The sequence below is a fragment of the Caenorhabditis remanei genome, chromosome IV, assembly GCF_010183535.1.
Source record: "Caenorhabditis remanei strain PX506 chromosome IV, whole genome shotgun sequence".
NCBI lineage: Eukaryota > Metazoa > Nematoda > Chromadorea > Rhabditida > Rhabditidae > Caenorhabditis > Caenorhabditis remanei.
In genome coordinates this window covers 291,945-305,393 of record NC_071331.1, presented here as the reverse complement: position 1 = coordinate 305,393, position 13,449 = coordinate 291,945, and the positions used below count along the sequence as shown (strand labels likewise).

General features: G+C 41.0%; 4 protein-coding genes across 4 annotated transcripts; 2 read left to right on the top strand and 2 right to left on the bottom strand.

The window, feature by feature from the left end:
- Positions 1 to 300: 300 nt before the first annotated feature.
- Positions 301 to 3,758, bottom strand: GCK72_012027 (uncharacterized protein; the record flags this gene model as incomplete). Its single annotated transcript, XM_053728801.1, has 7 exons — positions 301 to 460; positions 507 to 697; positions 746 to 1,694; positions 1,740 to 2,258; positions 2,302 to 3,318; positions 3,364 to 3,574; positions 3,623 to 3,758. The coding sequence occupies 7 exons, from the start codon at positions 3,756 to 3,758 to the stop codon at positions 301 to 303; spliced, it is 3,183 nt and encodes a 1,060-aa protein (XP_053583573.1).
- A 771-nt stretch (positions 3,759 to 4,529) lies between these two features.
- On the top strand, positions 4,530 to 9,915 carry GCK72_012026 (uncharacterized protein; the record flags this gene model as incomplete). The annotated part of the gene is made up of 14 exons (XM_053728800.1): positions 4,530 to 4,581; positions 4,627 to 4,692; positions 4,737 to 5,159; positions 5,207 to 5,839; positions 5,884 to 6,530; positions 6,583 to 6,717; positions 6,983 to 7,241; positions 7,286 to 7,389; positions 7,435 to 8,283; positions 8,332 to 8,559; positions 8,609 to 8,818; positions 8,864 to 9,085; positions 9,132 to 9,344; positions 9,391 to 9,915. 14 exons carry the CDS (start codon positions 4,530 to 4,532, stop codon positions 9,913 to 9,915), a joined length of 4,566 nt encoding a protein of 1,521 aa, XP_053583572.1.
- A 203-nt stretch (positions 9,916 to 10,118) lies between these two features.
- On the top strand, positions 10,119 to 12,996 carry GCK72_012025 (uncharacterized protein; the record flags this gene model as incomplete). Its single annotated transcript, XM_053728799.1, has 5 exons — positions 10,119 to 10,362; positions 10,430 to 10,500; positions 10,934 to 11,593; positions 11,900 to 12,130; positions 12,529 to 12,996. 5 exons carry the CDS (start codon positions 10,119 to 10,121, stop codon positions 12,994 to 12,996), a joined length of 1,674 nt encoding a protein of 557 aa, XP_053583571.1.
- On the bottom strand, positions 10,999 to 13,337 carry GCK72_012024 (uncharacterized protein; the record flags this gene model as incomplete). The annotated part of the gene is made up of 3 exons (XM_053728798.1): positions 10,999 to 11,264; positions 12,880 to 13,018; positions 13,296 to 13,337. The coding sequence occupies 3 exons, from the start codon at positions 13,335 to 13,337 to the stop codon at positions 10,999 to 11,001; spliced, it is 447 nt and encodes a 148-aa protein (XP_053583570.1).
- Positions 13,338 to 13,449: the final 112 nt, after the last annotated feature.

Here is a 13,449-nt window from a genome sequence, read left to right as displayed (position 1 = left end):
AAAAAGCATGAATGAGGGGAAGTCATAAAAAGGATTGGAAAAATTGAAAATGAGGGGAAAAAGATCAAATTGCTACAAACACTACTCTAGGGGGAGCTTTACAAAAGTACATTTAAAGTGCTAGAGAGTGCATTGTATGATACGGGGATAAAACGTTTTGAGATCACACAAGAATTGTTATATCGAGTGTTTGAAGTGAAACAGGGGTAGATGTGAGATTCTTGGATAATATTGATAAAACGGGGAAGGGGTTGATTGATTGTTGTGGGAGAAGAAACAAGTTAAAACTATTAGAATGGTTTATGCCCAGAAGTTTCTCTTGGCAATAGTCATTCCGTTCATAGCCACAGACATCTCGTCGACGATGGCTGAAGCCAATTGCTCACGCATCTCCTCGTTGACGAAATCCGGATGTTCAGCGATGACGCGTCTTTCGATGGCTTGTAAGCTTACATAGCGTCTGAAAATTTAAAGTAAGGATCGAGTGAAAAGAGAACATGACTTACTGATGAACTTTGTAGTTGTTCTTTCCTCTCTTTGCCAGATTCTCAGCTGCGTAAAGAACATCTGGTACCGATGGTGGTTGGTACGAGACTTGATGTCCGAAAGCACGGAAGTAAGTGAGGTGAATCAACTCGTTCTTGCTCCAGTTTGGATCATTGGCAAGAATTGTGTATTTGCATGGGCGAACAGTTCCCTGGAAATTGAAAACTATAAAAGAAGACAAATGATATATAAGACTCACGATCAATGGAGTTTGGGAACTCAAGATGAACTCCTCGTATCCGAAGGAAGTGACAACATTGTCAATACAAGTTCCGGACGGAACATTTTGTTCGAAAGCCTTATGTCCTTGGATTCTTGATGGGAACACACGAGCATGGGAAGCTCTCTGAGCGACGAGAACAACGAGTTGTGGGCTGTATCCATGATCGATTTTGGCGAAAGTTGAGCGAATCTCCTCAATTTCTTCTTTGATTCTCTTGAAGTCGCCTTCGCCAGCACCGACACGATAAATGACGATTCTCGAAGGGAGCTTCTTTGCGTGTTCCTTGTAAGCACGGACACAATTTGGGAATACTTCATCGAGCTTTTGCAGTTTGTATTCTCTTTGGGTCTGCATGTAGCTGAAACCTCCGAGTTGTGTCGAGTTGGTCAACGAGTAGGAGACACCGACGATTGATGGTTCTCCGTCCATTTGGTTACGAGAACGGTCGTAGAGAGTGCGAGCGGCTCCGTGTGAAATTTCGAATCCGATAAACTGAACTTGTTCGAGCAACTTCTTGTTCATAGTCTCCGTATTGGCACAAACACACTTTCCACGAATGGAGTTTGGAACTTCGACATGGAAGTTAGTTCCGCCACACTTGAGATTAAACTTTCTCATGACGTTCTCGATCGTCTGACGTCCTCCTTGCGGATTCATCATCTTGTCCACAGTCTGCTTACAGAGTTGAATGGTCTGCATACCGACAGATTCCTCGTAGTATTTCAATACATCATGGACATCTGGTTTCTTATCTCTGGCGATTCCAACAAAAATGCTGACACCTTTCTTCATCCAGTCCTCCATGGCTTCCTTGATGGCAACGTTATCTCCAGAGTTCATTTCACGAATGGACCAATCTTTAGAATCTTTGTCCACTTTGATACCGTTGTCACGGCAGTAATCGTACAGTCTATCGCAGAAGTCTCTGGAAAAAAAATAATAATTTAGAATGGATGAAAAAATAACTTACTCTGCTTGTCTCATATCGATGGCTCTATCGAAAGAGACAATAGCGACTCTGTGAATATGAGCAGGTTCGATGAAACTTCCAGGATTGCGGAAAGCTGGACGACCCATATCTGGCATGTAGACTGCGTTCTTGAACTTGATTTGGGCTGGTGGCAGAAGCTTGGCCTTCAACTGAACTGGCTTTGTGGATTCCAACTCGATTCCGAAGGCGTCCATATACAAGTTTTTCTCGAGCTTCAATGAATGGGAGAGAATCTTTTGTACAATGTCCACATGTTGTTGTGGCATCGAAGCATTGCGTCCAGTCATAGCCGACTGAACAGTTGCAGACATCTTGTGAACTTTGATGCGCTGTCCTGGCAAGATGCGAAGAACTTCCATCGGGAAGAAACACTCGTGTTTGAAGCGTTTCATGATAATCATTGGCATATGAGGAAATTTGAGTTTGATGTTGTGCTCCTTGTAGAAGTACTCCGCCACACTGATTTCTCCTTTGTCGTCCTTTTGGGTGAAATACGAGCTAGAAACAAACATTTACATGACAATTATTCGCACAATCTTACCTTTCGGCAGAAGCTTCTGAAACTCCTGCGACACGGATAATTTTCGAACTACCACTCAAGTGGGTAGCCTCTACGAAAAGACCTTTAAGAGCCTGCTCGAAAGTCTTTACGAGATTCTTGTTATCTCTAACCGCTTTCTCTACTTCAGCAACTTCCTGAGCGTTGTAATCAGGTCCACTCGAATCGCCACCACTTCGACGGGAGTCATACGAATCGCGCCTTCCTCTGCTTTCATCGCGACCTCCATAGCTATCACGGGATTCACTTCTTCCATATCCTCCACGAGAATCTCTTGAATCGCTTCTACCTCCGTAGCTTCCACGGGAGTCTCTCGAGTCGTTTCGGCCACCACCATAACCTCCTCTTCCGCCTCCACCGTATCCTCCACGACCGCCTCCTCCATATCCACCGCCACCTACTCCTCTAAACTCTGCATACTTGTTAATGACAAACTTCAGAACCGAAGTGTTTTTGTAGAACGGTGAGAGCTTGGTGTCAATTGTCATCAACATCTCGTTGGTACCCTTTCGGCCTTCCACCAAACGAGCGACCTTAGCAAATCCTGAACGGATTTCAGATGTTCCATCCGGCTCAGAATTGGGTGAATCGCGAAGTGGGAACGTGGCATTTCCGAATTGGTAGAACTCGTTGTTGTTCAACTTCTGGGAAGTGACAATCTCCACGCATCTTGTCAACTCCATACGGTTTGATGCTTCCAATGCATCGACTCCTTGCGTCTCAACAAATCCTGCTGGTTTCAGTCTGACGAGAAACTTGTCGTCCTTTCTGCGGCTGACTTTGGATACGAGCGCCCAGTCTTCAGAGGAAAAATCTTCTTTGGAGAACGAAGCTTCTTCTTCATCTGATCCAGTGTACACGCCAGCTGGAACATATAGTGCTGCTGCACTGTCATATGCCATCACGTGATACGACTGGTTGCTGAAGAGGTGACGTTTTTTCTCATGGAACTTTCTCATGATATGGTGTTGAGCGAGACGACGATTGTGCGAATTGACACTGAAATTGATGAATAAATGGTGGAAAACTCGCATTAAAACCCACTCTCCGCCAACAGCTACCACTCCGAGATTCAAATTGATTTCTTTGCCGTTACTGCAGAGCATCAAAGTGTCGACATGGATGCGCTGGATCTTTTGTGGCATTTTTGAAAGGTTCAAAACGAACATGTTCATTTGAACATCCAAAGTGTCCATGACAGCAAAGGAATCACGACCGATCCTGGTAGTTGAAGATGGTGTAGTGAATCCAGGATCTGTAAATGATAATTGCGATTAACTGCATTCAGATTTTGAAAACTTACTGCTTCTTTTCGAAGACGGCGCATCTTTTTCCGGCGAGTGACGATGATCTCTCTTCGGAATACGAGAGGAGCTGGTACTGCGGGACGCCTGACCACTGCTCATGTCCCCCATGATTCTGTCGAATGGATCCGACATAGTGCTGAAAAAGAAAAAGTATAAGAAATTAGTTATTTAACGACGCACATGATAGCCAGTTACGAGTGACAGGAACGAACGAGCGAAAAATAATGAGAAATCGAAAAGGACAAGAAAATGAGGAATTTTCGGAAACGTGGTGCCACGTGGAAAGAAGTTTTACGGACGTATTTTTTGGGATTTTCGTTGAGTTTTCGATGAAAAACTTGAAGAAAAACAGGTTCAATGAACGATAAAGTCTATTTTTTTGTAAATTCCGCCACATCAAACGAGGAAAAACGGGTCTTTTCTCGTTTAACTGCTCAAAAACTAAATTTTGAGTAGAAAATCAGTGATAAAGCGAAAAAATCTGGAGATAAAATTATTCTCATATTTTTTCTACGCAAAATCGACTGCAAAAGTGACAAATTTCGCTGAAAATCGAGCAAAAACGGTGAAAAAATTTTGGGACTCGGACAATGTCTGAAAATTAAAGTCTGTTTTCATGTCGAGACCCGACTGCGCGCCGCCCGTGTTCGTTTTCGCGCCAAAACAAAGCGCACTCGAAATTTTCGCGCCATTCTTAAAATTTGAATGGATTTTTAATTTTTGAGCTTGAAAAATGAAAATTTGTCCGTTTTTGGCTGTTCTTCTCGATTTTTTTTCAAAAATACTCAAAGAAAAGAGAAAAAACATAATTTTTATCGTTAAAAATAGAAAAAGCTTAATACTTTGCGCCGCGCGCTCTAATTATCATACAGATAAGATGAAAACCTATTTACAGAAAAGAAAATGACGAAGAGTGATGTTGAAAATGAAGTAAAAGAGGATATTAGTACAAGAAGTGAGTTTTATATAACTTGAAGCAAATGAATTTCAATATTTCTAGAAAAACGAACCGCCCGCACCCAAAGCTCTCGCCTCTGGAGTTCTGGTAACACGAGTTATGAGCAATGTAAGGAAAATATTCCATTTTTAGATTCAATAAACATTTTTCAGATACCGGAGTCAAGTTCAAATGCAAAGTATGCCTCGCGTCGGTTCCGCAACATCTTCTGTCGCATATGGAACGATGGTGGGAGCGACAAATGATACTTGTTGCTCTTGTGATGACAGGCCATCGAACGAAAGAAGAGGCAAAGAAAGAATATCAAGCATCCATTAGAAACTATAGAAAAGGATTCAAAATTCACTTGGGAAGCGGATATTTCTATGTCTGTCGTGATCATTTGGCTCATGCTGGCAAGTGTTGGATGGATATTCTGAAGATAAAGTCACCAGATGATGTGATGAAAGCAAAGAAACCTGCAGTGAAGATGTCGATGGATATAATGAAGTACTTCAATGATAGAGAGTTCAATTTCAAATCGGAGAAAGCTTTCCTTGAACATTGTGATCAGTTCATTAGCTATGATTGGCAAAGTGGGTTCTTTAAGACAACGATATGTTAGAAATTAGTTTTCTTTCAGGAATTTGTGAAATCTATCCACATTTAAGTGAAGTACTCGAAGAAATGGAAGAAATGGAAGATGTGCCGGCTTCCCTGCAAGAAATCAATGTCCAGGAGTATGAAAATGATGAAAATAATGTAGTTTTATCTCCGAAGCATGAGATATCAGAATACGATGATACCATGGAGTTGTTTGAGCCTGTCATGGATATGGCAAAAGAGGAACCGGAGTCTAAGCAGGAAATCACACTTCCGGAACCACCAGTGAATCTTATCAAAAAAGGAAAAGTGTGCAAAATATGTGGGGAACGAGTGGTGAAAGGACATGATATAAGTAGTGATTGGACTCGTCGAATTGTCATTTATATGGCTTACCAGAAGGGATATATTGGAAAAGAGAGAGTTTTCACTCTCTTCTATCAGACAAACCGAATTTTTATCTGTCCGGAACATTCGAGAGAAGCTGTTGAGGAGATATATGAACTTTTCGGAACAAGGGATCCGACAAACTTCATCAAAATGTATTCTTCCTACAAGCAAAATGTTGAGAGGACTTTCAAAGACATTCGATTTTGTTTTGGTTTGGATCCGGCGGAAAAGATTGAGAAATTCATTAAAGGAGCACGATCGTTCGCTTCCATTCATAGAATTGGTGAGATATAATCACTCAATAGAGTAGAAAATAACGACTTTCAGATGTTGACAAACCACCAGCACCGTCTACATCTCTAATTCTCCGACCTCCGACTCCTAAACTTCTCCCGAAAATCAGTGGTAACATAGAGATTCCAAAGCGACTTTCGGATATTCTCGCACTTGAAATACCAAAATCACCACCAACAGCAGTTGATACACTTGTTCCGACACATCCTGCATCAGCTCTATGGATGTTGTCGACAAGAGAACCCCCATTAGCACCTAACCGTGAAACGTCAGAACGTTCGGAAAGAAGAACACGCCCATATCCCAACACGTCTAGATACGCGTCTGCAGTTGAATTCTGTTCACCAAGCAGAGAAGGTTTGAATCGAGCAGTGAGAAGATTATCCTCGATACGAAGAGGTGTATGTATTCCGTCTTCAAGTCAAGAGTCCTCGTATTCTGATCCTCGAATCTGCATCTTGAATGACGGGCCGCCTGAAGATACGTGTCCACGTCCTAAAACGGTAAAAAGCAGAAATCAATGTCAGATTTGTAAAGCGAGGAATGTTGAGGAAGTGGTCACTCTGTCAATTTTCACAGAAATTGTTTGTGTTTTTGTTGTTCTGATGAATAGTCAACAATGGACAGAATCCAGAGTTATGGAGATGTACAGCGAAAGGGTGAAACAGAAAAGTGGAGTTGTGAGTTGAAAAAGACTAGAAACTCTTTGATGAAACTGTTAATTTTTTCCAGAAACTCGCAATCGGTGTCCAGCATTACCGCGGGTACGGCAATGAGCTTCTCAAATATCTCAACATCGATAGCGTCGAACATAGTAATAATGTTGATCAGAGTCAATTGGAGAATATCCGAAAATTCGCCGAAAAGGTTGATCCAGAAATTCCGATTCCTGAAGATTTTCTTAATAGATGTCTTAATTTTGTCAAGAAATGCTCCAAAAGGGCCTAATAATTTCACATGTTGACTGTTCTTTGTTGTTCAAATGTTCATTTTATGTTGTTTACTCAATTTAATGTCATGAAAATTATTGAAAGTTCATTTTTATTTTCTTTTTTACAAGTTGTCGGTATAACTCCTTTACTTTTGATAATCATTGCTACATTTTAACAACTGTTGATTTTAACAATTTCAGATTGTAATGTCAGAACGGAAGCGTTTTTTAAATGTGAAGCAGGAGGATTCAGATTCTCTTCCAGGTGCGAAGCGATCATTTAATGACTACTCAAATGATTACTCGCCACGCTCACCAGCTCGTTCACCTTCGAATTCTGAATTCTCACCATGTACTCAATCACCGTCATCTCCTAGCCCTCTGGAAGTTGAACCTGTTGTCAAAACTGAAAAAATCGAGAAAAGTTCAGTAGAAGTTCCAGAGAAGTTTTTGGAGGAAGGTAGAACAGATATCTGAATATGAGTAAGCTGGATTCTGTTTCAGTTCGTGAAAGAGTCGATATGCTACAAAAAGAAACATTTTGTACGATTAATGTGTCTTCAAGAATCACTGGATTGACTCGAACGGTCTTTTTGGAAGGGTTGCGTGTAGGTTTTTCCATTAATTGGTCGATTTTTTAAAAACGTTTTTAGGAAAACATCATCACTACAAAGGATAGAATCGAGGAAATCGTCATGTCATCTATAGGTTTCGTTCATCAAGTAGCAAGGAAACATCTGAAAAGGGGATATCCTGACTACTTAACACTACGATCACCATCTCCAGAATCTCCAGAGGAAAAACAGAAACCTATCAGAAAACGGGTTTCCATCAACATCCCCGCTTCAAAATTTCAGTGTTATTTGATAGTTGGAAAGTGTGGTGCCACTGTGAAAAAGTTGGAGATGGACACCAGATGCGAGATTTCTGTTTACAAAGAATTGGAGAACATCGAAATTTCTGGATTGGAGGAAGACGTTGAAAAAGCCAAAACACTTGTCAATGACATATTTGCTGCCTCTGCTGCACTTCGTAAAGCTACCGCAAAGCCACAAGGAGAGAATGGTAGTGTGATTCAAGAGCTGAAAATTCCATCTCATTTATCCAATGGATATGGATTTACTATGATGAAAAAGAAAGCGAACGAGATCTGCTTGAAAAGTGATGTTCGATGGCAATTCCAAGATATGGAAGAAGGAAAATTGATGCGATTGCTGGGAAAGAGGGAGCAAGTCGAGAAAGTTATAAAGGAGATTGAGGAGTTTCTGGAGATTATGGATGTTTCGGAAGACACGATGTTCATTCATTCCTCAAAAGTCGCAAAAATCATTGGTAAAAACGGTGAAACCATAAAGTCACTGTCAAAAAGAAGCGGTGCGGAGTGTCATTTCAATCGTTATGATCAGAATGGCCCAATGCCAACTTTTCAAACATTGGTGATTAAAGGATCCAAACAACAGATTAGTACAGCGAGACAGATGGTTCAAGAGTTGCTTGACGCTGTAAGTTGTCTGATCGACATTACTAATTGAATTTTCCCCAATTTTTAGGTTTACCATCTGCCCATTCCATTAAATGTCTACATTGGAGTTGCTGGTTATGAGAATGAAAACATCATTAACATATCTGATGTCAGTGGTGCGCGGTGCACTTGTTGTCCGGATTCAGATGATCAAAAGAAAAGAGTGATCAAAATTGAAGGAACAGAAGAGCAAGTTGAATTGGCTAAGAATCTTTTGGAATGCTCAATTGAAATCGAGGAGGCAAAAGTATTCACGGTTCGCCAGAAAGCTTCCAAAGAAGCAGTTGTCTAATTCTGATTTCCAGGTAGATACCTTGAAAATTTCTGTATGGAAAGCCAGCTTTGTCATCGGAAAAAATGGTTCAACGTTGTCATCGATTCGTAAAAAAAGTGGTGCTGAATGTATAATGAAAACAGAAGAGGATGGATATAAAGTTCTAGAAATTCGTGGAACTTTTGAACAAGTTGAACACGCGAAACGTCTCATTCGAGAGCAGATCGAGGAGAAACAAGTGGTGAGATAGAAGAGTGCTGGGCATATTGAAAATCTATCTTTCCAGGTCCATTGTGTGAATATTCCATTCCATGTGTATCCTGCAGTTGTTGGCAATAACAATGAGAAAGTGACGGAGATCTCTGATGCCTGTGGTGCAAAATGTACCTGTTGTCCGAACGAAAATCAGCTGAAGAAATTCATTGAAATTGAAGGAACAGTTGAACAAGTCGATAAGGCTATATCACTACTGAAAGATTCAATCGAAAAGAACGAGACGAAAACTACAGTTTGTTTCCATTAGCTTGTTCAAGATTCAATTACTCTACTTATAGGTATCATTAATGACTGTTCCGATTTCAAAATGCGGTCTTGTTATCGGGAAACGCTACGAGAGATTGAATTCGATTTGTAATGAGAGTGGTGCTGATTGTACTCTGTCAGTGGCTACAGAAACGGAACAAACTTTCGAGATTCGTGGCACTACTGAACAAATCGCGCGTGCGACAGGAATCATTGAATCAATTATTGAAGAGAGACAGCAAATGGTATCATTTGCTCCAACTTATAAGATAAACTCTATTGCCATTTCAGTCCTACACCATGTTCGTCCCAGCCAAACTAGCCGGTAAAATCATTGGAATCAATGGCGTAAAAATGGATTCCATCCGGGAGGAAAGTGGCGCTAAAATTAAATACGACCCGAGACGCCTCGAGGAACCAATGAAAAAGTTCGAGATCAGTGGAACCTATAAACAAATCGAAACGGCTAAAGCACTGATTCAAGAAGCGTCTGGTATTATTCTTCTCGGTCTGCCACAAAACATGGATTATGTTTGGAATGGTTATGAGACAGGAATGTCAATGAACAACTGGGCACCATTGGAGTCGACTCCGCCCCCTCCGCCCCCTCCGCCACCGCCTCCACCACCGCTCATGCTTCGACTCACACCTCCACCGCCACCACCGTCGCCGCGACGTTCACTTCGTCCGTTTCCACCTCCTCCACCGCCTCCATTCTCTTCTTCATTCAACCACAATTATCCAGGACCATCACGTTCATACAATTACCCGCATCACCCTTACCAACCATTCGGTTCTTCCCAGTTCTACCGTTAATGCATGTATATTCCCCTGTTTTATAAGCACGTTCTGTTCTTTTCCAAACGTTTTTTCTAGATACTATGTAATGTAATGAAGATAATAATGTTAGGGGGTCTCATTACTCGATGCTCCATTACTTTGGTACAATTCCTCTACTTTTGCCACAAAAAGTTTTGTGAGTTTTATTGAAACTTTCAAAACAATCTTTGCAGAAAGGTATGTCGGAAAGGAAGCGAACATTAGATGTCGATCAGGAGGGATCTGCTTCAAAGCGCCCATTGAACTCGGATCCAATCGACTACTCCAATGATTACTCGCCCCGCTCACCATCTCCAATCAGATCACCATCAATAGCTTCTTACTCTCCATGTCCATCACCTTCCCCTCCAGTTTCTCCAACTCCTATAATTCGAAAAATAGAAAGAAGAACCTTTGAAGTTCCAGAGAAATTCTTGGATTCAGGTATAAACACTTGTCTGAAAATAGCGAATTTCTGATTTTAGTGTCCAAAAGAATACATGAAGTACAGAAAGAGACGGGATGCAATGTCTGCGTATCCACTCGAATCACTGGATGGACGAGAACTGTCTATTTGGAAGGGTTTCAGGTTGGGTTTTGAGACTTTTTTCATAAATGATCGATTTTTGGTAAAATTCAGTTTTAGAAGATAGCGAAATTTGACATTATGAAGAGGAAAAAGGTGGTTTTTCAATTCAAAACCTGGGATTTTTAGCCAAAAACGGTTTTTTTTTGCAATTTTTAAGCCGAAATGTTCGCTTTTTGAACCGAAAATCGCAATTTTTTAATGACAAATAAGAATTTTACTGATTTTTATCCAAAAATGTCTTTTTTGGTCAAAAACCCGAAATTTCGTCTTTTTCGAGTGAAAGAAAGGTCTTTTTATCAGAATATCTGCAATTTTTGAGCTGAAATTTTTGAATTCTAAATGGAAAAATGGATTTTTATTAGATTTGTTTTCTTTACTTTACAAGAAACCCAAAAACTATCAGTTTCCAATATTTTCCATTTCCAGGAAGACATAGAACTTGCAATAGATCGAATCGACGAACTTGTAACATCATCAGTTGGATTTATTCATCAAGTCGCCACGAGATACTTGAAATTTGGAGATGGCATGTCACCTCGTTCTCCATCACCACCTCGTAAATCATTGCGTTCTGAATATTCTCCATATAAATCACCAAGAGATGAATCGGACGAAGACATAGAGATAATTGATAATCCACGTGTCTCTCGAGAACTTCTGATTCCATCGGGTTTATACGGATCATTTGGAAGTCCAATGCGAGAGCAAACTGTTTCAATTTGTAAAAGAAATGGGGTTAACTGGAATGTTCCAGATGCTGAAACCTCGTCGAAAACTGAGGAGAAATTAGTGATGAGACTGTATGGAGTTGAGGAGAATGTTGAGAAGGCGATGAAGGAAATTGAGGAGTTTATGGAGAACTACTCGGAAGACGAGATGCTTATTCATACCACAAAAGTGTCCAGAGTTATTGGAAAAAACGGAGAGACAATTCAATTGATCAGCGAGAAGAGTGGAGCAGTGTGTCATTTCGACAGAGAATCTCTGGATGACTCATTGGAGTCCTCGAAGACATTACGGATAACTGGAACTGCGACACAGATAGAGAAAGCGAAGGAGATGGTTCAAGATTTGATTGATTCGACTGTAAGTTGGAAGACAACTCATTTTCTTTCTATTAACCGAGCAATTTTATTACAACTGCGCCCCATCACAAACGAGAGACTCGTCGAGAGACGCAGACTCTTTTCTCGCGCCAAGACAAATTTTCACAGTTTTTTTTTACCTATTTTCGCTGTTTTTCAAATGTTTTTTAGTAAATTATTCTGAAAAATGGCGAAAATCTGTGTCGGCGCAGGAAAGAAACTCTGCGTCTCTCGCCGATACTCTCTCGTTTGCAGTGTGGCGCAGTTGTAAGACGGGTGGGCTGATAATACTGAATACAATTTTCAGCGATGTTTCATGGAAATTCCATACCGCTTGTATGATGATGTGGTTGGAGACAAGAAGGAAAATATAGCATATATTTCGGCTGTCAGTGGTGCTGAATGTGTCGCCTGGTCGGGTGACGATGAACGAAAGACAACGATTAGAATCCAAGGAACAGAGAAACAAGTTGAGCATGCGAAGTCATTGTTACAAGACGCTATCGATAAGGAACATAAAAAAGGAGGGCCACTAGTCGTAAGTGAACTTTACATACTTGCAAATTGGGCCGAAATGGATTGGCGCGTAACTCGCTTCGAACTCAATCTTATGAGCTGAAAAATATACAAAAATGTAGATCTCGGGGAGTTCTATGTCCGTAATCATCTACAGACCGGATGGCTTGTCGTTAACATGCCGCGGGCCGGGAAAAGGTCTAGATTGGTTTTTTCGGCCATTTCCGCGTTTTTGGCACCCTTTTTCCGGCCCGCGACATGTTAACGGGTAACAGACATAGAACTCGCCGAGATCTACATTTTGGTATATTTTTCAGCTCATAAGATTGAGTTTGAAGCTAGTTACGCGGCGGTCCATTTTGCCCCAGTTTGCAAGTATGGAACTTTACGCCGTTCATCTGTTTTATTGTCTTTTTTCAGTTTAACACCATGCATGTTCCAATAGAAAAGGTGGACCAAGTCATCGGAGTCAGTGGTTCCTATATCAATTTGATCCGCGAACAATCGAACGCCTGCATCGAATACGATCCGAGAGGGCCGGTGAAGAAGTTTTTGATTAGTGGAACAACTGTGCAAGTCGAGACGGCAAAGGCACTTATAAAAGAAGTAACTGATGGTCCTCCGCAAGTTAGCATTCCGGTTTGGAATCGTTTTGAGCCGAGAATGACATCTGGACCGGCTCTGACTCTGACTCCGCCTCCATCTCCACACTCTCCTCTATTCTATCAAAATATGCCACCTCAATTCAGTTTTCAAGCATCCCCATACTACCCGGGACCATCGGGACCATCAAATGCTCCCAGAATCCCGTATCAATATCTCCCTCAGCCACCTTCCAGTCTCTTTGCTCAATATATTCCACGTCCACCATTCTTTCCGCCACGTTGAATCTTGTATCATTTTGATTGTTCTAGAAACGTTTATTGTTCAACTCATGTTACTATCATCGATTAGCGTTAGTGTTCACTTACTGTATCATTTTTGATAAAGATATGTTAATCGAAAGATAATTTTTACGAATTTCAAGTTATCGGTGTAATTCCTTTATTTACTTTTAATGTTTTTTCATTTTTCCAGTGATTTCTTCTCAATCGTTTTTCAGAAAAGTATGTCAGAGCGAAAGCGAACTTTGGATGACGGAGACAAACTAACTCCAGTCGTTAAGCGATCATTAATCGAAGATTCACCATCAGCTGCTCCAATTTCTCAGGAATCTTCGACGTCGACATCGCTAGCACGCCCGAGAACTGAAGAAATCAAAAAGAGTTCAACAGAAGTTCCAGAAAGATTTTTAAATTCAGGTATTAGCACGTCACTCTTCTTACAACCGCGCTCTACTGA